At 39.9% G+C, this 25,194-nt stretch overlaps 1 protein-coding gene across 2 annotated transcripts in view; it reads right to left on the bottom strand.

Moving 5' to 3' along the window:
* Positions 1-23,559, bottom strand: part of ZNF106 (zinc finger protein 106) — a 35,783-nt gene extending 12,224 nt beyond the window's left edge. Inside the window, exons 1-8 of one of the 2 annotated variants that reach the window (XM_062635691.1) lie at positions 23,416-23,559; positions 23,049-23,160; positions 22,695-22,792; positions 14,487-14,572; positions 12,616-12,677; positions 6,287-6,484; positions 2,026-4,110; positions 584-1,202 (exon numbers count right to left, since the gene is read on the bottom strand). In XM_062635691.1, coding sequence (XP_062491675.1) covers positions 584-1,202; positions 2,026-4,110; positions 6,287-6,484; positions 12,616-12,677; positions 14,487-14,540 — 3,018 coding nt within the window. In that variant the 5' untranslated portion in view covers positions 14,541-14,572; positions 22,695-22,792; positions 23,049-23,160; positions 23,416-23,559. The remainder of the gene's footprint in view (positions 1-583; positions 1,203-2,025; positions 4,111-6,286; positions 6,485-12,615; positions 12,678-14,486; positions 14,573-22,694; positions 22,793-23,048; positions 23,161-23,415) is intronic. The other variant, XM_062635692.1, reaches the window with a different exon arrangement.
* Between the last annotated feature and the right edge of the window lie 1,635 nt (positions 23,560-25,194).

The raw sequence follows: 25,194 nt of genomic DNA, 5'->3' as shown, positions 1-25,194 counted from the left end.
AGTGAGGAATTAAAATTATCCCTTTCTGCAGTTAACAAAACCATTCTGAGGATTTTGACCAGAAACATTTTCTTCCCCTCTGGGTAAGTCCAAGACAGGACAGTGAAACAAATTCAGAGTTAAGGCTATAATTTTAAGTATATAATTTTGTAGACATGTTTGTCCTTCCTTTCTTGACCATAAAACCAGAAACATTTAAGGAAAACAAATTTCTGCTACAGCCTATCTTCCATTTAAATTTTGGAACACCAAATCCTTCCTACAACAGCAACTTCTTCCACAGAACTATTTTAATAGCTCTCATTTACCAGCATAGCACGTCAATTACAAATCAAAATTAAAGAGCATTTACCATTCCTATTAATTAAAAAAGAATAAGCAAAAGTCCTGCACTAGGAAGGCAGAAATGAAAAAAAAATCTTTAAAAAATGCAGTCAAAAACGCAAATTAGTTTGAGGCTATCTGGTGTACAAGACAATCAAATAAATTCCTCCTTGCAGAGATCATTCCAAGGTTGAATGATCACTGACTGGGAAAAAAACATTTCTTATTGCACCAAAGCTGGACAAAGCTGCACACTTACTCCAGTTGCTCTTCTTTTCTTCCCAATTCCTTGGCTGTCATTCTGCTCAGTACCAGATGTGCAGCTGCTGTCTGTAGCTGCATCTATGTTATTAGACAATGTAAGAAGTAAAGCATTATTTGAAGCTGGATGGTTTTCTTCTGAGATTTCTAGCACATTTTGTTTTTCAAGAAGAGGTGTTCTCTTCTCTGGGCTCTCCTGCTCTTGTTTTGTGAGGCCTGCGACCTCAGAAGTGGCTGGTAGACTTTGACTCCTTCCACTAGTCTCAGTTTTTTCAGACATAACTGGTGACAAAGGCAGAGAAGATATCTCCTGTTTCAAGTCAGCCTCAGTGTCGGCACTTGCCTCATACCCAGATGTTATATGATGCGAGGGGCTGTCTGCAGTTATTTGCCCAGTTTCTTTTATTTTGGCTTGTTCACTGAAGAAGCTATAAGCAGAAGGAGTTCTGTCTGCAACAACACTACTTTCAGAAAAGCTACGTTTTCTGGCTGAGCCAGGCACTGCTAAGGAAATCTCTTCCCACTGGAATCCTTCTAGGGAAGACAGATCAGATTCTTCACCAGGTTCTAGACCCTCTTGCTCATTTTGAACAAGAGGCACCATTTCGATGCCAAACCTTTAACAAGACAGAAAGAAAAATAAATATACATGTAACAAGGCAGCTAAATCTAGAAAAAAGCCTCCCCCTTCCCCAAGAGCATATTACTGCATTTAAGAGATCTAGCAACTCAATTACATTGGTATTCTGTCCTTTGTGTCTCACCTGGCAATGGAATATGTTTCATGTGTCACAAAATTAGATCCAGCAGCTATGAACTGACAGCATGATTTCCAAGTCTGAAATCATGTTGTAATTATTCCAAACCAAGTTTGGAATAAGCAAATATGACATCTTCTCAAGACACTTCAAAAACTTCAGGTTTAAAGAAAATTTCAGAAGTGAAGTATTATAAAATAGCTTTCTTTAAGCACAAAACCAAGCTGCGCATCAGATGAAAAGATTAACAAATGAAGAGGAAGCATTTATTCTGCCTGCAGCAATGCAAGCATTTTTGTAATCTTGAATAAATGAAGAAATAAGAAACTGACACAGGAATGTTCACATCCCAATTGCATTATTATATTCTTCCACTTACTATAACTTGAAAAGCAAATATACTGCTGGAGTCCATATTCAGATATTAAGCAACAATTATGAACTGGATCAGAATCTTTCCTAAGCAGCAGACTACTATTACTTATCTATAGATAGACATCTACAGCAGGAAGCAATGACAAAAACTCTGTATTATCTGTATATGCAAAAGATGGTGGTATAGCACGCTTCATTCTCAAGTCTTAGTGTTAGGTTTCTGTAATTCATTTCAGATTTGGAAAGAAACAACCCTCCCCCTCAACATGCTCACAGAGAGGCATGGTTAGTTCCAAAAGCTACCAACCTTGGTAAGCCTTTGCCAAGTTCCTGCTTCTTCTTGGTTACCTGCTGGATGACCTGATCCCAGTTTACATTTCGCCGGGAAGCACTAAGAATCTGCCTGAGGGTGGGTTTAAGTCCTGACTCCTTTTCAGTCTCACTTCTTCGATGCCCGCTCACATTCCGAATGCGCCGTGCGTTATTGAGATTGGGCTCTGGAAGATGTGTTCCAACTTTGCTCTTCAAACTAATATGTCGTGTCAAGTCTCGTTGCAGAGATGCAGGGAGGCCAAGTTTGCTTAAATCAGGAAGCAGGCCCATTGACTGGCCTCCTCCTTTTTGCAGTTCATGATCTGATGGATTTTCAAAACCTTCCATTTCAAAGTGATCGTGTGACTTGACCTGCTCTTCATCCCCTTCTCGATCCTGCAAGGGGGTTTTCAAATCTACATGCTCATGGTTCTGACCGCTTGATGGAGAAACTGTGGAGTCCATCTGAAACACAGAATCTTTTAGATCAGCAGGAGCAATACTTGAAGCAGTCAGCTTTTCATCATCACCCTTTTCAGGGGTAGCAGGTTTACCTTCTGAAGTGTCACAGGGTAAACAAGAACTAACAGAAGAACACAACTTTTCAGCTCTTGATTCTAACTTTTCACCTCTTGTTAAATCATCATCGCTCACATCTTCTAATGAATCTAGTCTGAAGTTGTCCTTTGGTGGCGTTTTCCCAATTTCTCCCCTATTCTGGTCACTTGCATCCTTGCAAGAGCTTAAGGGAACATTTTGCAAGGAATGGGTGGACTGAATATTTTTGGGGCTTTGTTCTGTTTCACACAAGTTATTAACAGTCTCTCCAAGATGGCTACCAAGGACATCTTTGTTGTTTTGTAAGTTATCCGCACATGCACCATGCAGCTTCGACGAATAAGAGGAGAAACTGTTTGTTTCCAAGTTCAGTGCATTCAAATGATTCTGCTCTTCACCACTAGCTGAGGATAACAAAACCTTGAAATTTTTCAAGACACTGTTTTTGTCTTGCTTTGGAGAAGATAACATAGTATCTGTGATATTCAGAAGAGGAACCTTCAATGATGGCATCTTATTACTTGTGCCATCAGTTTTGTCAGGCTTTTCACCACTGGAACAGTCTTTCATTACTTTGCAAGCCTCAATGTGATCCAAGGTCACATTAGAAGGGGAAAATGCTTCCCAGTTTTTAGGTTTTGAAAGGCTAACACTGACTTCACAAGTTTTTCCTTTCATTGGTGAATCAGTAAGAGGCATAATTACAGACTCCAGTTTATCTGGAGTTTTAGATACATTATCTTCAGCCCATGGTTGCTGCTCTGCAGCTTTCTGGGATGGGTAAGGAGTCCAGCGATGCATTTTATCTCTGGAAGGACTGCCACTTTTTCCACTGGCTCTTGAAGTTTTGCTTTCTGGTTGCTTTAACGTACCAAAATCCAAAGCCCCCTCAAAAGGAAATTTATCACTAGTAAAATCAACTGAGTCCTTCCTATTTTTTCGATCTCTGTATGGCGGAACATCAGTGTCTTTCTCCTGCCATGCATATCTTTCCTTATTATATTTAACAGGTTCTACTGAATACGTATCTCCTGAGCCTCCAAAATTCCAGCCATTTGAACCACGAGAACCAGATTTCCAGTTTCCTCCGTAACACTTAGAATTCCAAATAGAAAAATTACCTGCTCCTTCCAAGTGCCAAGCAGAATTTCTCTCCCTAGCACTGTGATGCCAATTTGATGCTCCTCCTCCCCACCTGCTTGGATGCCAAGCACTTCCAGAATTCCCATACTTATGCCAATTTGAAGAGCTTCCCGAAACATTTTGATGCCTTCCAAAGCGTTCCTTTGAGCCACCTGAATGTCTGTTAAGGTTCCACTGAGAGTGTGAAAAATTGCCTTGTCTAGGACTAATATAATCATAATTTTCCCACTTCCTGTCCCTCTGTGGTGCATTATGATGATGCCATGATGGCTGATCATAAGCATCTCTTCCTTTGTAAGTAGTTCTTTCTTCTCGCCTTCTCTGTGATCTCCTATCATCACATTCTAATTCTTGGTTTGCACAGCTTGGCTCAGTTTGCCTACAAAACAATTGAGAAAAACCTAAATTCTGATGCCATTCACTGAAATCCAAGAGCACACAAACCACACATTTTATTTTTTATTTGCACTGGGAAGAAAATTTCTTTTAATAAAGAGAAAACAGAGATAACTTCTTTAGCTGCTTTGCTATTCAGGCTTCTGTAGTGCCTGACTTTCAAAACTGATGTTGTACCTTTACTTAAATATGATATTTCAAAACTGCTCTTACAGGAGAAACTGATTTGGTGCAGGGACAGTTCAACAGACTAATTCTTAAATACTTCTGTTTAACTCAGAAGATAGTATACCTTTTTATTTACCAGTTATTGGACTACTAAGAAACAAACAAAAAGAAAGCTTCTTTCTGTCATATAATCTTTGTAATTTGAGTAATCTTGATAAAACTCATTCATAGGGAGATAATTATTTTTCTTAAGACTATTTCATTGGTATTAGATGGAGTAACTTGAATGAACTGATACAGAATAGAATGAAGGTTAGGCTGAGAAAAGCAGTTATCCTACTTACCGGAAAAAACAACTGAGATCATGTCTCAGTTCATAAAGCTGAGGTTAAACACAAGATGTAAAATATCCACACAAGTTGCACCTCAGATACAAAAATATTTTGTCTTGTTTTAACTAAAAGACTTGAATAGCCTACAGCATGCAATGCTGAGTCTGTATGAGCCTCCCAGAAGCACTACCTACTGCCCTTTGGATAGTACTTATCTTGGCAACTTACCATGAACACGTGGTAAGTTATCACATGTACATTTAAAGCTAAATGCTACCTTAACACCAAGAGCTATTCCCAGGGTCAGCAGTCTAAATGTTCTAAGTATTTATTCAACCAATTAGGAGGTTTTTTAAAAAGTTTTTCCAAAAACTGATTACAGAAATGCTTCTTTCTGACACTATAGAAATATACTCATCCTAGATCCCTGGACAAGCATGACAGGAAAATTTCACACTATTACTCAAAACCAATTGAGTCACTTTTGAATAAACTGAATATTCATATTGTGCACCTCCTAAGCTTTTAAACCGCTCCAGTTTTGCTAAAAGATTCACAAATAATTGCTCTCTAATGGGAAATGGCCTCCTGCATAAGATAAAGTGAGTTGGAAGAGAAGGAATAAAAAAAAAACAGTGTCTAAGTGATACCATTAGTTCTAGGAGCTGACTCAACTAGATTATGATCTAATGGAAACAATTTTGCTGTTATTAGTAACTTAATCCATGTACTTTTGGTTTTTTCCCCTTTCAAACTGGCATCCAGTAGAGACAGATTTTCTAAGATTTCAGCTGCCTCAGAATACCACTGTACTGGCAACATTACTCCTTTACCACAAAACCTGTGGTGACATTGCTACCAACATGAAAACATTACCAACCTGCAGTACAGGGACACCCTAATATGACAGAATGGTGTCAAAACCAAATAAACTCCACAGATTTTGCAGTTGGGAGATGCCAATTGAAACTTTTAGCCACAGCAAGCAAGAGTTCCCTTCAAAAATTATATGCCCCTTCCATACCATCACCATGCCGTAAGACTATTCAAACAATATATTCTCAACTGCAACACACACTTGCGGAATCACATGGAAGATAAAAGGCAATACTTCTATTTCATAGTGAGCCACTAGAATTATGTTTAGCTTAGTTAAGATGAAACAGGTATGAAATTTCATTGAAAAACTATGGGATTTTAGTGCAACATCAGCAGAACAATCTAACTCGTAAAAACAAACAGATTAAAGTTTTATAACAAAGCATGGTCAGCAACAGTTCTCAATAAAGGCCAGGTTCCTAAAACCACCTCCCACCCCAACAATATTAGCACTACTGTCACATTTATTAAGCCTTTGAGTTAAATGGGTATCAAACACTAAAATAAAAACGTTACTGCTCTCCAAACACAGGATTCCACACTGGGGACTGGTTTTATCCATAATGGAGAATAGCTGTACTTCCTCACTAGTAGATCCACAGAACAAGAACATTCAGCAGAAACACATTTACATGCTGAATGTACAATATCCACCTGGGGCTCCTGGACTATTGTCATAACAAGTACACTAGCTAAAAGCAGTTTAGATCTCACAAGCACCTAAGTCTTAAGAACATATCCTGTGTTAATAGCAGTTCTATGACCCAAGAGGAAACTCACCGGTTCCGTTCCTTCCTTTGTTTGATTAGTTGAATGACTTCTTTGTCAAGATATTCTTCTTCTGCCTCTTCTTTCTCTTCCTGATTTCTGTCATGGTCATAAACATTATCTTTGTGCAGCTTGCTGGAGATGTGCTTGGCATATGCTGACAAACCCACCAGTGTCACTCTGCACACCCGGCATTCATGATTGCTGTCCCTAGGAAGAGAGGCAGAGGGTGGACTTTCAACACTGCCAACAGGCATGGCAGGTATCTCTGGTCTTACTTTGTTTCCTCTGAATGTGCTTGAATTCAAGGCAACTAGGTTTTGTTCTGTATATTTCAGTTACTTGACTTCTTTGGCTTTTTCTTTCAAGGTCTAGTTTTTCGATGGTCAGTTTTTTTACAAGATTTTTTTCCAACAATCAAGAGGTAAAGACTTGGTAATAAAGCTGCATTAACAGGGAAGAGGAATTCTTCTTGAATTGTTGTACTCAAAATCTTTTCAGAGGAAACATAGTGAGCGAGGAGGCAGAGTGGAAGGCTTACAGAGCTAGCAGGAGCTGCTCTGAAGCCTATCCATGGTGCCAGCTGCACTGGGGAAGCCTGGTGACAGCTTCTACATTTAATCCTTGCCTTGAGCCTTCCCCCAGTGAAATTTAGAAAAGGGAGGAGGCAGTACATGGATACAACCAATCCTGATACAACACAGCCTAAACTGGGACAGCTGAGACTGCTGCCTGGAATCCAAAGACTCCACAGCACAGCGAGTGATGAGAGGGTTTCTTCAGTTCACTGTACTTTATTTGGTTCAAGCGTGCATGAGGTCTGCTTTCCACTTTAGAGGACTTATCTTAAAAAATACTGAAATTATTTCAGCTGTAGGAAGTTGACAGCTGTGTCAGACAAATGGCTTTACTCATGTTTCAGTGAATATTGGATTATGGTTACAACTTTTTTATTATTATTATTTTAAAAAAGATATTCAGAGTTCTAAAAATACCTTATCTGTTCTCCAGACAAGTCCTTTCAATACTCCACTGTTAGGGAAATACGTGGCTCATAATAAAGCTAAACAAGGCAAATGTGTTCACCAGTTAAAAAAAGGAAAAAACAAAAGCATAATCCACTGCAAACAACTCAGCTGAATCAAGTTAGGACTCTCTGCCTGCCTCCAGAATATCTTCCTCAATTCTGCCATTTAAATCATAAAAGCAGTTATGCATATCCCCATGATGCTCTTGTGACCAAAGTCTGATAACAGTACCTTTAGAATAGCACCACACAGTTCATGACTGGGGTCAAAATAAAAAAGTAGGACCCATAAAGGCAAAAGACCAACATGAATCCTTGGGGGTTTTCAGAGAAAAGTTAAAAATTAAATGATAAAAGGATCAAGAGATGTACTTTCACTCAAGATATTAAGCCAATATCCTTATCGCAGTGGTTTATGAAGTGTCAGCAGCTAGGCCTTGGGTGATATGATTTAGCGTAAGGTGTCCCTGCCCACAGCAGGGGGGTTGGAACTAGATGATCTTAAGGTTCTTTCCAACCCTAACGATTGTATGATTCTATGTTTCATGTATCCTGGAAATCTGTGGGTTTCCTACTAACATAGTTAAGATTTAACCGATGCAGCCATTCAGACACAGCTAGAGAGGGTTCTATTTTAAACAGACTGGTTATTAAAAATTACTCGTTTTACATTTTATTATTTTGTATGTTGCAGCCTAATTAATTTCAGATTAAACATTTGGATAAATTTCATTTACAAAGTCAGCAGCTTACAAATTTAGTATGTACTTCCCAGACAGGGGTGTACTTCATTTTGCACACTTCACACTTACTAATAAATATCCAAAGCTCATACTACATATATATTGTACTTGGGCTATCTCATTAATCCCAATAAAGATAACCAAATACAGTAATAAATTTTACTAATGCCATCAGAAGAATCCTCTGCACGCTCATAGATGGCACATCTATGCACTGTCAATAGGACTTGTTTTAAACTTAGGTCACCACACAAGGCAAACCGCCAACAGAAATTTGTCTTCCTGCTGAAAAAGGTGCTCTTTTTACATAACATTCCACTTCAGTCATAAGGACTCTTCAACAAGAAACATCTCAGTGGTACTAATTAGGCTTTAGAGAACAATCCAAATCCAAGGCCCATATTTCAATTCTGTCATGAAATTTTCATCATCCTCATTTATAAACTAAATAAATAAATGTAAAGTTTTACTTGCTTTGGACAAAGGCAGTGAGTTAACAACTGGCCTAAGGATGAAGAACTCTATCACTGCTAATGTGCAAGTTTCTAATTACAAAGCTGTGGCTCTTGTGCCAACTGACAGTCTGGACAGAAAAGCCTCAAGTGGGTAGTGACTAGGCTTGTCTGTCCTGTTTTTAATCTATATGAACCTAAAAACTGACACTATTTGTTTTCCTGTGTGAAAAACTGCTGAAATTGTAGATCAACTGGTAGGAGTTCAGATAGTTATACTTAAAGGAATTTGCACTTCCTTCAGTTCTTTCCTTCCCCTACCTCCATTAATAGCAACCAGAACTGGGCACACTCCATGATATACACTGATCATGTCTTCGTTATTTCCCTACCATACAGGAACACCACACAACCTTATCTGTTCAACAATAAGGCTAAAAGCAGTTGGAAATAAACATGACAGTAGTATTCTCAGTATAAAAACATCCAAAAGCTTTATTCACTGTAATTGATGGCAGACTCAATGTCCCTTGTACAAAAGGGTTACTTCGCTTTCAATTAAAAAACCCCTCCAAATCCTCAAAAATACCCAAATCACAACAAAAAACGCTAAAGCTTTGTACTTGACATCCAATTCTCCTTATAAATCACATGGTGTAAGACTGCAAAAACAGAAGATCCTTAAAATGTTTCAGAAAACTACTCTAGCTCTTACTAACTTAACTTTAAAAGGAGAAAAGTGTGAACTGATATGTGCATTTCCTTTACCTCTTCCTCACAGGAAGTCTAAAAAGTGACTTCTAGTTGGGTATTAAATTTGAAGGTGGTAAGATGGCATTATCCTCTGTTACACAATTCAACCACACTCAGGCAGCTGTTGCTAGTTGGAATTGCTTTTGCTTTACAAGACTGTAAGACTAAAATTAAATGGGACGAAAGAGAAGAGGCACAGAAGCCTGCTGCTGCACAGTGAAAAATGAAAATCATTATTCATTTTGGGAACAAACATCTTCCATGCATTCTTCTGAAAGAATTAGTGAAGACAGTTACCTTACTAATAGAAAAGGTAATGATGCTGAAACAAATTTCAGTCTTACAGAAATGGAAAACCAGGCATTGTCAGATCACTTGCAAGTAAGCCACTGCGGACACAGTATATAACTTCTAGAAATCACTATTACCTTCAGGAGTCACAAACTAAAAAAATAATAAAATATAGTAAAATAGGAACTTAGAAGGCCAGAAAAAAGATGCTGAAATACGTGAAATTTTAAGCTGATCTCAGAGTCATTATCAGAAATTCCAGAACAGAAATGTTCTACAAGTTAGCTGACCAGAAGCCCTAAGTCAGTTTCTAGTGCTGAGGACATTTTGGTTTCTGAGCCACTCCTTCCCAGCTGCTCAGCAACAGAACAAATCCTTTTCACACTCAACAAGAACGATATTGAATACCCCCATGCACTCAATCCCAGGGCAATTTCAGAGTGTTCCTAGCTCCCAATACCCAGCTGTGTGGAGCACAGCAGAGACAAAACCAAAATTATTCAGGATTTTTTGGTTTTGTTTTCAACTAATTGAATTCAGAACAAAAAAACCCCAACCAATCAAGAATGTAGGGATGGCAATAGCAGGGAGGGGAAAAAAAAAAAAGGGGGGGGGGGGAACGTGAGGAATTTATTATAATTTTTATGCCCTCCATCTTCACTACAAAGCAATTTTTACCTGGAAAACAAACAAACAAATAAAAAGAAATGGCTTCCAAAAAGCTGCTTTCATAAATTCTCTCAATGTGACACAACAACTTTGTTAATCCAAACAACTTGAAGATTTTGTGAATCCCACTAAACCAAATCTAATTTCAAGGGGGAAAGAGTATTTAATTTTCTTTCTATTTAACTTTCTTTCTATTTCAGCACTTTGAGAGTCCACATAACTGCTGCCTAAAGACAAGCTGATGATGGAGATTCTGAAGATGCAAATTCTTTCCCAGCTTACTAACCTGCTGTGAAGCCACAGACAAATAATAAATAGAAGTTGAAACTGGACAACAGAGGATATTTACTGACAGTTAACATGCATATCAAGGTAAGCAGTATCTTTTTATTTATTGCCCTGCAGTAAGTTACTTTTTTGTTTTAGAGAATTTGGAATATTAGCAGATATAAGCAGGCATACACATATGCCACAGATTTTCTGCAAGTCTTAACCTAAAGACATTTTAAGGTGCTGATTCAGACAAACTACAGCAACACTTAGCAACTACACAAAATAGCAGTATACAGTATTATACAGCTGGCTCAAACAAATGTCTTAATCTGTGCCATGGTTGTAACAGGATCTTCTACTCCAAACGCAGGCACTTTTGTGCAGCTATACATATGCTCTGCATATACACAGTTACTGAAGAGAAATAAGTTTCTAACTTCCTCTACTTTTGAAAAATTACAGATCAAAACAGTTCAAAAATTTTACTAGAATTCAACCTGGCACAACTGATCTATATTGGCATTAGTACTTATCATAGTATAGATCAGAGTCTTAATTTCACTCAGACTTTTTTTGATACTTAGGCTCTTTAAAACAGGGGCCTGGAGTCCTAACAGCTACTCTCACCTTACACAAAACAGAATAAAAGCTACATGAACAAAAAGCTAGCATGTGAACAGAAGTAGTCTACAATTTTTCCTTCTTGGATGTAAGATAGATGTCCTAACAAAAATAGATCTCCCACACTCCTAACAGTTGAAAGAGCATCACTTCTGAGTCTTTTAAAAGCTGTTTAAAAGAGAATTATTATTTGTACATAAAGTTTGTGCTGCAAGATGGTTAACAATTAGTTTGTAGGTCAAATACTGCAGTGCAGACTATCTGATCTCTCTAGTTACCTCAAAACCCATGCACCTGAAAGCACTTTTAAGTGCACTCTGGTTACACCCTGATTCCAAACTATCGGGATGATATTCGAACACCCCTCAAGTCTCTCCCTCCTGCTTTCCAAAGGTTGCAAATAAAATGAAGGAAAACAGAAGGAAAACAACATCCACTGTGGTAAGGTCCCTTAACTAAACAACTAGACTAAGATAACAGAGGACAAGGCAGTCACTCAAGCAGATGTAGACTTTACACCCAAGATACCAGCCTTCTCAAAGTCATTTAAAAGATCAACAATTGTTTCTACATCATTAAAAACTTAAAAAATAAAAATAAAAATAAAACCACCAGTGTTCATGATTCTGCCAAAGGCAGAGCTCTAGAGCTTCCAAGAAATAAGGCATGAAACTGGCGGGTTTAAAAACGCATTCTTTAATCTTATGTCACTACAGTCCAAGAAATACGGGAGAACCTTCTTCCACACCACTGCTTACCCTGAGACAAGGAGGCACAAAAGCATAAAATGTACTCAGTTCTAAGTAACATTAAGTTTGATGGCTTTGTAATGAAAAATAACCGAGATGCTTGAAGGTAGTTGATGTAGTTCTAGGTTCTTAACGACCTCAGTACAAACAGTGTAAGAAATATAGAATAAAAACCCAGGACCTGGGGATGGGGAGTATCTGGAACTAGAAGTCCAGGATGGGAGTAGTTAAACTAAGTGATGAGTCGAAGGACAGGATTATTGCTATGTCCGTAATGTTAATTAAGCTGGTGCTTCAAAGGCTGCCAGAAGTTATGAAGATTGTTGGGAGAAGTAAGCGACTCTCAAAGACCACCACCACATCTTCGTATGCATGCAGGAAACTTTCTGGAAAATGATGTAATTCATGTGTAGCCTCATAAATATGTGTGTATGCCCAGTGACTATATCAGGATGGCCAGTGTAGCAATACAGTGATAACCCTTAGGAGGAGCTATCCCCCGTGCCTCCTGGCACTGCAATAAAGAATACCTGTCAACTTGAAACTTTGTTGGCAAGTTTGTTCTTGGAGTTTTCTCTGAATCAACCCCGAGTTTTTGACTTTAAGAGAACATGCTCATTGGCAGCTTTATCACAAGGCATGCAACCAAGTGATACATAAAAATAAACTGTGCAATTCAGCTTGTATGGGAAACAGGACATGAGTTCTTCCAGAGTTATGGATACAATGTATTGAGAGGAAGGATTCAAGATTGTTCTCATACCTTCCCTTCAGGTTTTCAAGTTCTCTGTGGTGGAGCATGCTTCTTACGTGCTCTTCCATCTCCTTCAACATAGGGAAAAAAAGTAAAATCAGTCAAAACAAAGCAGAGTATCATATTTGAAAAGCCCACTTTTGAGAACCCCTTGACTCGCAGGAAGGTGTACTCTACTCCCATAGGGCTCTAGCAATTGCCATTATGACTGTGAATGCATGAGTAGTCACACTCTCAGGAAGTTTTATAATGTTACCTCTCCTGAGGAAGGACACAGTGGAGTCATAAGAATTCAGCAGAAGGGGAGCAGAACTCCAGGAGAAAGACAAACAAGAGTGCATGAAGCAAAGCTCATAAGACTGATTTTTGACAAGTTACTGTTGTTCATTTTTTCTGAAGTCTGTCCTGGGTTCAGCAGTAGCAGTCATTTTTCTCCTTCTCAGTAGCTGGTGCAGTGCTGTGTTTTAGACTTTCGGCCTGGGAACTGCGCTGATAACACCGACGTTTTTAGTTGTTGCTAAGTAATGTTTAGTCTGACCAAGGACTTTGTGAGCCTCATGCTCTGCCAGGGAGGAGGGGAAGCCGGGACGAAGCAGACAGGACACCTGACCCAAATTAGCCAAAGAGGTATTCCATACCACAGCACGTCATGCCCAGGGTGTAGAACTGGGGGCAGTTACTGGGAAGGGCTACATCACTGCTCTGTCGGGCTGGGTATCGGTCAGCAGGTGGTGAGCATTTGTGTTTTCTTCCCTTGTTATTTCCCTTATTATTATTGGTGGTAGCAGTAGCGGTTTTGTGCTATACCTTAGTTACTGGACTGTTCTTATCTCAGCCCATGGGAGTTATATTCTTTCAATTCTCCTCCCCATCCCTCCGGGATGGGGGAAAGAAGGGGGAGAGTGAGAGAGAGGCTGCATGGCTGGGCTTAAACCACAAGTCTCATCAATATCATCCTCCAGAATCACAGTCCTTAAACCGCTGTTTTCCCATGCGATTCAAGCAGTCTCTCTGTATTTATATTATGACACAGCTGAAATTTCATCATCACATACAATTTTACTGCTAGATGTACTTCAGAAACTGAGATGTATCTAACATGTCAATTTGTTGTCTACAGCAACCTTGATCCATGAGCTCCAGTGCTGTTATAACTTACTGCTATTGAAAGAGAGCTGCTGAAGAGAAAGAACGGTCATAATTCAGCAAAAGGAAGCAGCTCAGAAGATTTAACTTTCTCTTGGCATTTGAGCCAAAGCGTTTGGAAAGCTTCAGAACACATACTAATTACTGTTCTCTCTAGTCCTTGAAATCCTACCCACAAAGGGTAAGCAACATCTTCAACCTTGAAAAGTTGTGTTAATTAATACACTGGAACTTGCAATATATCCATGTACTGAGCAATATATGAAGGTGCACTTCTAAGCAATATATGAAGGTGCACTAAGAAACACTCAGTTTCCAAGCAGACTTTACACGATATGTAGCACACAGCAGATACACATCTTCCATATGCAAACACACATATCCCTAAAGGAACAAAAAATTTGTGTATTACAGTATTCTCATCACAATTTACAGCTAAATAACCTTGAGTGCTTTTCACTTTAGTAGCTTTACACAACAACATAAGCAACTCGGAGACCTCAATATTTTTAGCGTTCAGAAGCAAGCATACTGCACAGCTCATTTCAAGAAAGAAACTCTAGAGGCACATGCAAATATACAATTTGTGATAGATCTTGATCAATATATTCCTGGTAAAGGGGAAAACTCTCACACCTAGCACAATTTTAAAATTGAAGCATTTCTTACACACAGTTCATATTCATATCCTAAGATTAGTAACTACTGGAGGAGGTAAGGCATTAATTCCTTACCTTTCTTGAGTTGTACACAACGTGACATAATATGCATTTTTGTTCTCGAACCATGCTTAGTACGCTGGAAAGATCTTATCCCATACCTGCAATTAAAAATAAAGAACCAACATTCAGGATTTTTTTCCCCATTATTCTGTTTTAGTAAGTTAAGGTAAACTACTATTCATGAAAACACTTGTGCTGAATTTCCTTTAGAGAATTCATACCTCTTGTACATAATTTCACTTCAACCACCCTACAAGGTCCTATACCTGGGTGGTAGCAATCCCAGGCACAGCTACAGGTGGGCAGAGATGAGATTCAAAGCAGCCCTGCAGAGAAGGACTTGGGTGTGCTGGTTGATGGGAAAACGATCATGAGCTAGCAGTGTGCGCTCGCAGCCCAGAAAGCCAACTGTATCCTGGGCTCCATCAAAAGCAGCGTGACCAGCAGGTCAAAGGAGGGGATCCTGCCCCTCTACTCTGCTCTCGTGAGACCTCACCTGGACTACTGTGTGCAGTTCTGGTGTCCTCAACATAAAAAGGCCATGGAACTGTTGGAACAAGTCCAGAGAAGGGCCATGAGGATGATCAAGGGACTGGAGCACCTCCCGTATGAAGACAGGCTGAGAAAGTTGGGGCTGTTCAGCCTGGAGAAGAGAAGGCTGCATGAAGACCTCATAGCAGCCTTCCAGTATCTGAAGAGGGCCTATAGGGATGCTGGGGAGGGACTCTTCGTTAGGGACGGTAGTGATAGGACAAGGGGTAATGGGTTAAAACCTAAACAGGGAAGTTTAGATTGGATATAAGGAAGAAATTCTTTCCTGTTAGGGTGGTGAGACACTGGAATAGGCTGCCCAGGGAGGTTGTGAATGCTCCATTCATGGCAGTGCTCAAGACCAGGTCGGACGAAGCCTTGGGTGGCATGGTTTAGTGCGAGGTGTCCCTGCCCATGGCAGAAGGGTTGGAACTAGATGATTTTGAGGTCCTTTCCAACCCTAACTACTCTATGATTCTATGATTTCAGAACTGTTTCAGACTGGATGTTGTGTGCATACAACCACTGTCATACCAAAAATCTGCTTTCAATTCCTTTTAGGAAAGATATGTTTTGAACTAGATGAACTAAAAAAACCTTAAAGGTGGGGTAAAGGGGAGAACAGAAACAAAACCTTTGATACAGCAAGATCCAGACCCCTATTAGAGCAACTGACACAGCTGGTTTAGGCTTCATTAGGCACCTTTCAAGTGAACACAGTCACTGCCATTACTGTTCCCCAGGGAAGCTGTGAATGCTCCATCCCTGGTGGTGTTCAAGGCCAGGTTGGACAGAGCCCTGGGTGACATGGTTTAGTGGGAGGTGTCCCTGCCCATGGCAGGGGGGTCAGAACCAGATGATCTTAAGGTCCTTTCCAACCGTAACTAGTGTGTGATTCTAATCAATATTCTGTAAAGAAAAATAAGGTAGCTTTGAACAGTTACCTAAACCAGTTATAATAAAAAGTAGCCTTCCCATTCTTTCATTTTGCTCCTTGTCCTCCAACACATGGCACTCATTCTAAAAGCAAATAGAGGTCTGTAGGCATCCTCTCATCTACTCAGATTAGCAAAACACTTTTCAACTCTGATTGAGAGGTAAGGAACTGGGGAAACCAAGAAGGGCAAATTCAGATCTTTACTTTGGTACACAGGACAGCTCAAGATATTTAAGGCCCCAGCAAAATTAAACTAAGGGCATTCATGACATCAAAGACCAGCAGTCTTCACCATTTATGAGGCAATTTGTTCACCATAAAATAAAACCTGAAGTGACTTAAATTCAGTATTTCCCTCATTAACCTCCCTAAGAACTACACATACACAATATTCAATTTAGACAGCATTTTAAGACACATTCTTTAACACCATGCTGTACATGGGCACCTTATGTATTAGAGTAATTCATAAAAACTATTGTTTTTCATTAATTACTCCCAACAGTATGAGATTATTTAAAACTTTGCACCAGAATAGTAAACATTTCAATACTTATCACCTTAAGACTTGCATATATGCAAATGAAAGCAGCAGCAGATCAAATTAAACGGTATACACATTTTATCATAATGTTTAATTCATAAGGATGGCAATTAAATTAAAGAGGTACATAATAGTCTAGGTTATAATACAAAGACAGTACAAAGTCTGTGTAAGAAACAGGGTATAATTTTTGCCTTTTCCCTCTCTTACAAGACACTAAAATGCATAATGATCAAGAATTATGGTAATTTTTTAACTGACTTGGCAGAGGCAGTTTCTCACCCTAAAGTGGAAATAAATGTATCTTTTTACTACTAGGCATTTTCACATCTCCACATAAAAAGATAAATCCTTCCAAGCTTTGTTACCTTACATTAATCAACTTCAGAGATAACTTAGCTACTACCTTCAACCTTAACCTTCTTTAATGGCTCACCTCCTCATCTTACCCTACAAAGTTAATTCTAACTATTTACCATGAACCTTCTATATCAGGGATGTAAAACCCTCTGAATCAGATACTGAATAGAAGCTGCAAGCACAGGGCAAGAACTGAATTTTTACAGAATCCAGATTACCCAGAGTTAAAGCAGCTCTGGCATTCTGTGGTCCTCTTCAACCATAAACAAACAAAAATCAGCCAGTAAAACTACATCCATTCTGATTCCAAAATGTGGTTCTTTGGCAAGTAACTCTTTTCCTCCAGATATGCATGTCCATTTACAGTTAACATGTGCACCAGCATCTGTGCCGTTTAAAGGGCAAGAGTTGCAGTAGTCCTTTCACCTTTAGACAACAGATAAAGCAGTCTTCTCCCTGCAAACATCCACATCACCATACAAAACAAAACACACTTAAAACACACAAGGAGATTCAACCATCATAACCAGCATTCCTAGGTTGTCATTCTTGATCTCACTAAAATATCTGATAGTGTTTAAACGTCCATTCTCTAGATTCATCTCATGGGCACCTGATGTACCTGAAACGTTAGTAACAGTCTGGGTTTTTTTTTGACAAATCACCCCCAACAAAGGTACAATATAATTCAGTACTTTGCACCACCCTAAGTCATATAGAGCACACATAAATTCAGATGATATCAGTGATGTGCATGCAGAAGCTCCTCCCTTCACAGAAGATCAGAACACAGAAATGCAGTTTTGGAACAAAAAATGTTACACCCCACACAAAAAGTCTTACTTGTTTTGAAACATTTTAACTGAGACAGTAGTTAAGGAAAGTTTAAGCTAATGTGAGCAGAGACAGAAAATGAGATATTTTAGCCTCATGATTATCCAGTAGGTTATTAGGTGAGTATAGAAGGACATCATCAATACACTGTTTATCCACAGATCTATACAGCTACAACAGATCTAAGAGAAGTATTATCACACACAAATGACAAAGGTTTCAACACCTACCTAATACAGAAGAGATGTTTTAATATGTAGTTACCCCTGAAAAGAAAGGGTGCTAATCTTTGCATCAATTTCAGATACTTCCTTTTTGGATTAAAATAGTCTGTACTCCCCCCAACATTCTTCACTAGCTCTAATTTCTAGTTTAGTGGAGTAATACCCTACACATGTGTTAAGGATCTCATCAAGATTACTCAAGTATCTACAGAATTTATTCTGCACAAGGGCAAACCAGCAGCATGGGACTTATCAGGAAAAGCAGGGCAGTGGAGTGTGGTGACTTGCTGACACAAGTGAGCATGTAAGCAGAACTAACATTACACCTGTTTTAGCTAATTAAAACATATTGTAATGATAGAGGATTACAGGAAGAGTTTTAAGATAACTGCCCAACCAACTGTTCATTACTTATGACAGAGCACTAAAAATACTAATGGAATTCAAATGCTATTGGATGTCACTATGAAAAGCAAAGCTTTAGCCTCCAGAGAGAAGCCCTTAGAGGCAAGAACCCAGAAGTAAAGAGATTCAGTAGATGCTACAGAGACTGGGAGAAGACACACCCATGTTCTATTTCCAGATGCCTCTTGACTTACTGTCTACATAGAGATAAACCACTTCCTGCGACACTTAGCTTTCTCCCAAATCCTGCTAGAAAACCCGTGGCTCACTTTAATGAGCTGCTTCAATTTCACTGCAAAAGAACTTTCATTAAGTACTTTGAAAAGCATTATAAATTCAACGTATTCCCTCACTCACTATGCAACAGTGACAAGAACCAGACAGCTTTTGAACCATATAGTCAGTGATTACATTTCATCTCATCGTACATTAGTCTCTTCTATCACAAAACTGTAATACTCACAACTTAAAAACGAACTTTCCCTACAAAAATGCAGGCATATTTCAATGCTTAACAACAAAACCCCCAAGCCTGAAACACCGAGCAACGTTCAAGCTTTTATTAGATTTAATATTTTGTACTTTTGAAATTACCAACTTGCTGCACAGAACAGGAAATTACTTTTTTATGGAACATTAACAGGAAAATGAACTACTCAAAAATAAGTAAACAGCGAACAAACATGAGGTTTTGCCAAAAAGATACCATCACCATATAAAAGAGAAACTGCAAAATGTAAAGCTTTCAAATGAGATGTCACAACTTTCTATTTTACAGGAATGTAACTGAACAGTGAGTGATATTTATTTGTTTGTTTCAAAGAGATGCATTCCACAGCTATGTGATGGAAATGCAACTTGCCCAGAGCCTGCACCTGCTCAGAGCTTGGAAACAGCACACACACAGATTTAATTAACTTAAGCAAGTCTGCTAGAGAGTTGTTGGAGCACACTTCTCACAAGTAAAAATAGTCTACAAAGAAAATCAGGCATTAGACTACTTCCTGCTACAACATTCATTTGTCCACAGTAATTCAACCTTACCGGGTAACATACATTAAAAATGTACTTCAAGATTAAATCTGCTACAGATCAGTGGCTGAACACTCTGACTATATAAAGCCACAAGTGCCATGCAGTGAGGCAGGCAGCCCAGCATTCCAGCTGCCTAGAAATCCTCAGGAGGCCTCAAAGAGATCAGCAGTACTGGCCTGTCTAAAGGCCTGCCTAAGTGCTGCATGTCCCTACCGACAGCACTGGAAACTCTACACTTGACAAGAATGGAAGTCTAGAAGCTCAACTGTGACAGAACGCTCTGCAGCGACATGCTCCTCAGCTCCTCACAGCAATCTCATTCCTTTTGTTTCAGATCCTTCTCTCCTGCAGCAACAGATTGCATACGTCCTAGTTGGAGCTGTAGAACAGTAATACAACTACCACACACATGGGAAAGGAGAGGAAAGCAGAGCGGAAAGAAGCAATTCACCACAATGTGCATTCAGGAAATCTTTAGTCAGTTGATGGGAAGAAGTGGCAGATGCAAAGTCATTTTGACTTTGAGACAAGCCTCTTGCTGAAAAAAATTAGGAATGGAAATGCATTTAGGCCCTGGAAAGCACTTAAACAACCACTGCTAGGATAGACCATATATAGTTTGATTATCAGCACAATTTACTTTGCCAAGAATTTTACAGGAAAACTGGGAGAACCCCACATAGGCCTTTGATAGCTGTATTCAACCAGCAATTACGATATACAAGCAGTCCAAAGCAATAATGATTGCTAATTTAACTAAGTAATGCTTCACTACAGCCTAGTAAGAGATTTTCTTAAGGATAAAAAATATAACTAGAAAACTACTTCCCTGTATTACACACTGCTCCAAACATCAAAGCCCTGCACTGCTGCGAGAATGCTGTACAAAACCAAGTAATTCATCATAACAGAGGCCTATGCTCAAATTTCATCACCTCGAGCAGGATTTATGCGGAATAAAGCACCAAGGTTCCAAGGCTAACTTTCCTTTCCCCTGAGGCATCTGAATTCACTATCTCAAGATCTACCTGAAGTGATTCTCCCCTTCCTCAACAGTAACTTTTACCAATTACGTTAACATTCCTTCTGGGCATATGTGGGAGGCATTTTAACCTTCCTTCTGGAAATGCTAATCTGTGCAATTTATCCAACCAACAGAGAGAAACTTAAGGATTTACTAAAGTTAAGTCAGGACTCACAGCATTATTCTCCTCTATCACACTATCATGCACTGTACAGAATTAAACTACTTGTACCAGAAGCAGTTTTTAAGGTAAATGCCTCCCTGGTTTCCAAGACTTAAATTTCATCCTCATGACAGACTGAGGGTATTCTAGACTCTCCCAGCACTGAAGCAGCACCACTGCACAGCAAATGTTAGAACTGAGCATCCAAGTGCTCAACTGTTTTGACATTGAGCTACAAGGAGCGAAGAGTTATTTCACAGATCCAAGTTCTTTAAGTTCCTGTTAAAAGCAGTAGTCAACTCAACTATCTAGCCTAGAACACACCGATCAGAAACTGCAAGCTATCCCAGGAGTGTGACTGCCTTTATGCAATATACTGGGAAGGCAACTGAAGATCAGGAGAGTGTAGAGAAATACCTTCGAAAGACCAGCACAGGCAGGGCAACACCTAGCACAGAGTTTTCACTGATGTCTATTTTTATTTCAAGTAAATCTAAGAATGGGGCACAGACCAGCCCACCCCCTCAGAACCCCCCTCTGGAACTGGGCAAGTGCTCACTAAACTATGTCCATCATTATCGTAGCAATGCCTCTCTGTTCTTCATATGCAAATTAGGGATAACAGCCCAAAGAACTGAACACAAAAGCGCAGGGCTCAGATCAGGGTGAGTTCCCAACACGAACAATATCCTGAGTGAAGAGGACCAATAAGATGTTGTTGGATCCACCGGTGCTGATACTTCTCTCCCTTGGGCTCCTTCTATTTATACAGTCACTATGGAGTATGAAAAACAGCTGTAGAGTGACATGAGATGCTCAGACCAAGGTAGTCAGGTCACTCTTCAGTATATGGAGCTCTGGTGTCAAGTAAATTCAAGTTAAGGATCCAAACATTAGGACACCAGTCATTAATGGCCATGCAGATGAAATACAGGAGTCTGTCTGAATTCTTATATCTCTGTAATGCAGTTTGCCCCAGGACTGAATATCAGCAGCTCTATCAACTCAGGATGTACAATCAAAATGCAAGATAGCCTAGGGCTAGATGAGGAAAAAAAAATCTTGCACTACAAATATGAATAATATTTTCATAAAAACAAATTAGTTTTTTTGTAATGCATAGTACCTGCTTATTTTCCTGTCACTGGTTTGAGTCAGGTAACATCTCAAATCTTAGGACACCACCTGGTGGCAGAGTTTACAGAAGATGAGTACCAGTGTTAAAAATGTTATCAATATAAATCTGATTTCAATCAAATTTAATTTTTATTCCAGATATCGTATGAATTTTTTCTCTACAATAAAGGGGGGGGTGGGAATCAATGGAAAAATACCTTAATTTCACCTAGATCAAGTCATCTACACGTCTTTGTATCTCTGTACGCAATTTGGACATGTATTCATAGAATAGTGATTGCTGTTATTCTTTGTACTGGATATCACAGCCCTGCATAAATTAAGATGCATTTAGCTGACACTTCTTCAAACATTTCTGGACATTTCAGCTAGAAGTTACACTAAGTTCGGTCATAGAAACCACACTGGCTCAGATAACAGACCTACATAGTTTGCCTAAAACCAATGACTTGTTTCACACTGAAAACACCAGAACATAGCACCTACTATTATGATGCAAATACAGTTGGCTTGTACTGCCACTCCAGTTGCAGCCAAGCAAGAACAGAAACAAAAGACAATACAGTTGCCTTCACCTGAACAGACCTCAGAATAGGAAGCTATTTTCCAAGGTAACCAGTTATGAAGCCATTCTGCATTGGCTCTTAGAACCTGCAATATTCATCATAAATATTGCAGTGCTAACAGGGAGATAATTTCAATCTTCAGGAAGACTTATTAAATTTTTGGGAGGCTTAAGTGTTTTTCAGGTTAGTTTTTTTGGGGGGGTTGATGGGGTTTTTTTTGTTTGTTGGTCGTTTTTTGGGTTTTTTGTTCGTTTTGAGGGGAGGGGGTTTGTAGGATCTATTAGTTCAGGCTGTTAGTTTAATATAGTAATTGAGGCTTGACTGAAAAAAAGTAACAAATAACAAATGAACAGAAAAAATCAGCAGAAATATAGGAAAAGCAGTCCCAGGAACTGATGCTGAAAACAAAGTCCAAGAAGCCTCAATCCTTTTCTCGCTCAGGTCACACCTCAGAACTCACCTGATCTACAAAGCTCTTTAAAGCTGCACTTCAGAAAGCCCAACAGGGAACATGAGAAGGAAATCTGTTACTTGCAGAAGGCCGTTGTTATCAAAACGCTATCAATAAAGGACAACAAAGTATAAACTTCAGTCACCAATGACACTATTATACAATGCTCATAAACTTTTCCAAGTTGAATCTCATAAGCACCCCTGAACAGTTCTTAATATAATTTAAGCCTACATGCAAACTACTCCACTTTTAAATACCTTTTACTTCATTGTACCCTTAGTATTTCACACTATCAGCCCCACTTTTTTAAATTAGCAGATATTTATCACCACATTCATATATGCTTCCACTAAGACACACCTTTAGCAATGCATTACAAGAAGGGTAAGTGAGCAACTCTGCCCCCAGAGCCACGTTTCAACCCAGGAAACGCTTCTGGCTGGTATGAAGAGACCTGATGATAGCTACACATCTGTAACAGAGAACCTGCTCTAGCAAAGCTTGTATTAAAACAGGGCAACAACGTTCAGGATTTACTGCAGCAACAAAGGATGCTCACAACACAAAGCAAAACGCATGCCCGCCCCAAGGCAAGATGTCCGGTGCAGCCCACCTAGGCCAGGCCTGCCCCGCTCACCTCCACCAGATGCGGTGCAACCCCCCATCATCCCAGCTGTCCCCCAGGGAGCTCCCCGCAGCCTCTGCTCCCCGCGGCCTCGGTACTCACACATCACACCCTTCACCAAGGCAGCGGCCCGAAAGTCCATCCCCGTGCCAGGCCCGAGCAGACCCAGCCACCGCACGTCCCCAAACCCACCACCCTCACCAAACCCACTCCGCGCCGGGGCGGGCCGGGTCGACCCCACAGAGACCCGCGGCGCACGGCGGGGCGGAGCCACTGCCCAACACAGCCAATGAGCCGCCAGGAAAGTGGCCGCGCTGCACGCCGGAAGGCACACTTGGTCCTCCGCGGTGCATGCCGGGAAATGTAGTCCCGCCGGCATGGCGGCTGAGCAGTGACGGGCGCGCGGCGTTGTGGAAGCAGTGGGACTTGCGGTGAAGTCGGCAGGATGGCAAATGGTACCACTGGTTACTTACAAAAACATGGAATAAGCCAGAGTCTCACATGTCCAGAAGAATGGACTTGTGATAATTGGCATAATTGGGAAGCTGTAAAATAGCAACTAATTGTGAACAGATGCCGTAAGATGAAAAAGGAATTATTTGCAAAATATTAGGCTTCTGTGTAGAAACTCCTTATCAGCATAGATCAGATGACAGCAAAAAGATACAGGACCTAACAGAAGAAACTGGAAAAGGAAAGAAAACAGAACATACACTATCTTTGAAAATTGAAGAGTTACAAAATCAACTTCAGAAAGAGAGAAAGGGCAAAATTAGGAGAAAAGGTTGAAATGATGCTTATGCAACCTTTCAAGCCCCCTGATACTGTACAGAATAGAAATTGTACTCCTTGTAGACTAGGAGGGAAACATCTGGGGTGACTCCAGTGATAATGACATGAGAGTAAATGATTCCTCATCCCTTTTAAATTCACATCCTCCTATATATCAGGTCAGACCTCTAATAAAAACAGAAGAAACTACTGGGCCTTGGGGTGGAGCAGAAGACTCAAAAAAAGACCCCACATGAGCCCATTCAAATGGCTAATTTACAAGTACACTACAGCCGTAAGCTGAGTGAAACGGAAACTGAATACTTGTGGCAAGTATGTTTAACTGGGGGAGACAGAATTTTACTTGCTGGCAATGACACCAATGGAATTTGGGGTCCTGGAGTCTTTTTAAATGCTGGTCCTGAACCCTCAAACAATCCCCACTTGAGAACTAGCAGAGTGGCATACTGGGTTAGCAGAATAGGTATTTTGGAAAGAGAAGAACCTCTACTAATACCTATTATATTCCCAAATGAGCTTCCCACAGCTGTTACAAAAGCTGCCTGTATTCAGGCCATGCAAGAGTATGAACCCACTGATGTTCCCATATGAACAACTATAGATTATGACCTGTTAAGGCCATTAATTAAGGGAGCTCCTGCTGCTCTCAAACCTTACCTTACCTTACTGCGGGATGAAATTATGAGAAATTCAAGACTAATGCTTTATTGGCCATAAGAGGTATGGCTGATTATGATCAAGACAAAGTTCTAATGCACAGAGATCTCCCAACCTGGGCAACATTAATGCATGACATTATAAAACATGGGTGAGAAACAGGATAGAGCGCATTCTCATGAAAACCATGCTAGGGCATGTGAAAAACAGCAAGGTGGTTTGTGACATTCAACATGGTTTCAACAAGGCCAAGTCCCACCTGACCAATTTGGTGGCCTTCTATGATGGGGCTACAGAACTGATGGACAGGGGCAAAGCAGTTGATGTCTACCTGGACTTGTGCAAAGTGTTTGATGTTGTCCCACACCACACTGGCTCCAAGAGCCACGTAAAGCTGCTGCAGGCCTCAATGGTGTGAGACCTCCGTGCGGC

The sequence above is a fragment of the Pezoporus occidentalis genome, unplaced genomic scaffold, assembly GCF_034315485.1.
Source record: "Pezoporus occidentalis ecotype Australia unplaced genomic scaffold, CSIRO_AGI_Poc_V1 ctg46, whole genome shotgun sequence".
Lineage (NCBI taxonomy): Eukaryota > Metazoa > Chordata > Aves > Psittaciformes > Psittacidae > Pezoporus > Pezoporus occidentalis.
Note: the sequence above shows the minus strand (reverse complement) of the source record. Positions and strands in the feature narration are given on the sequence as shown.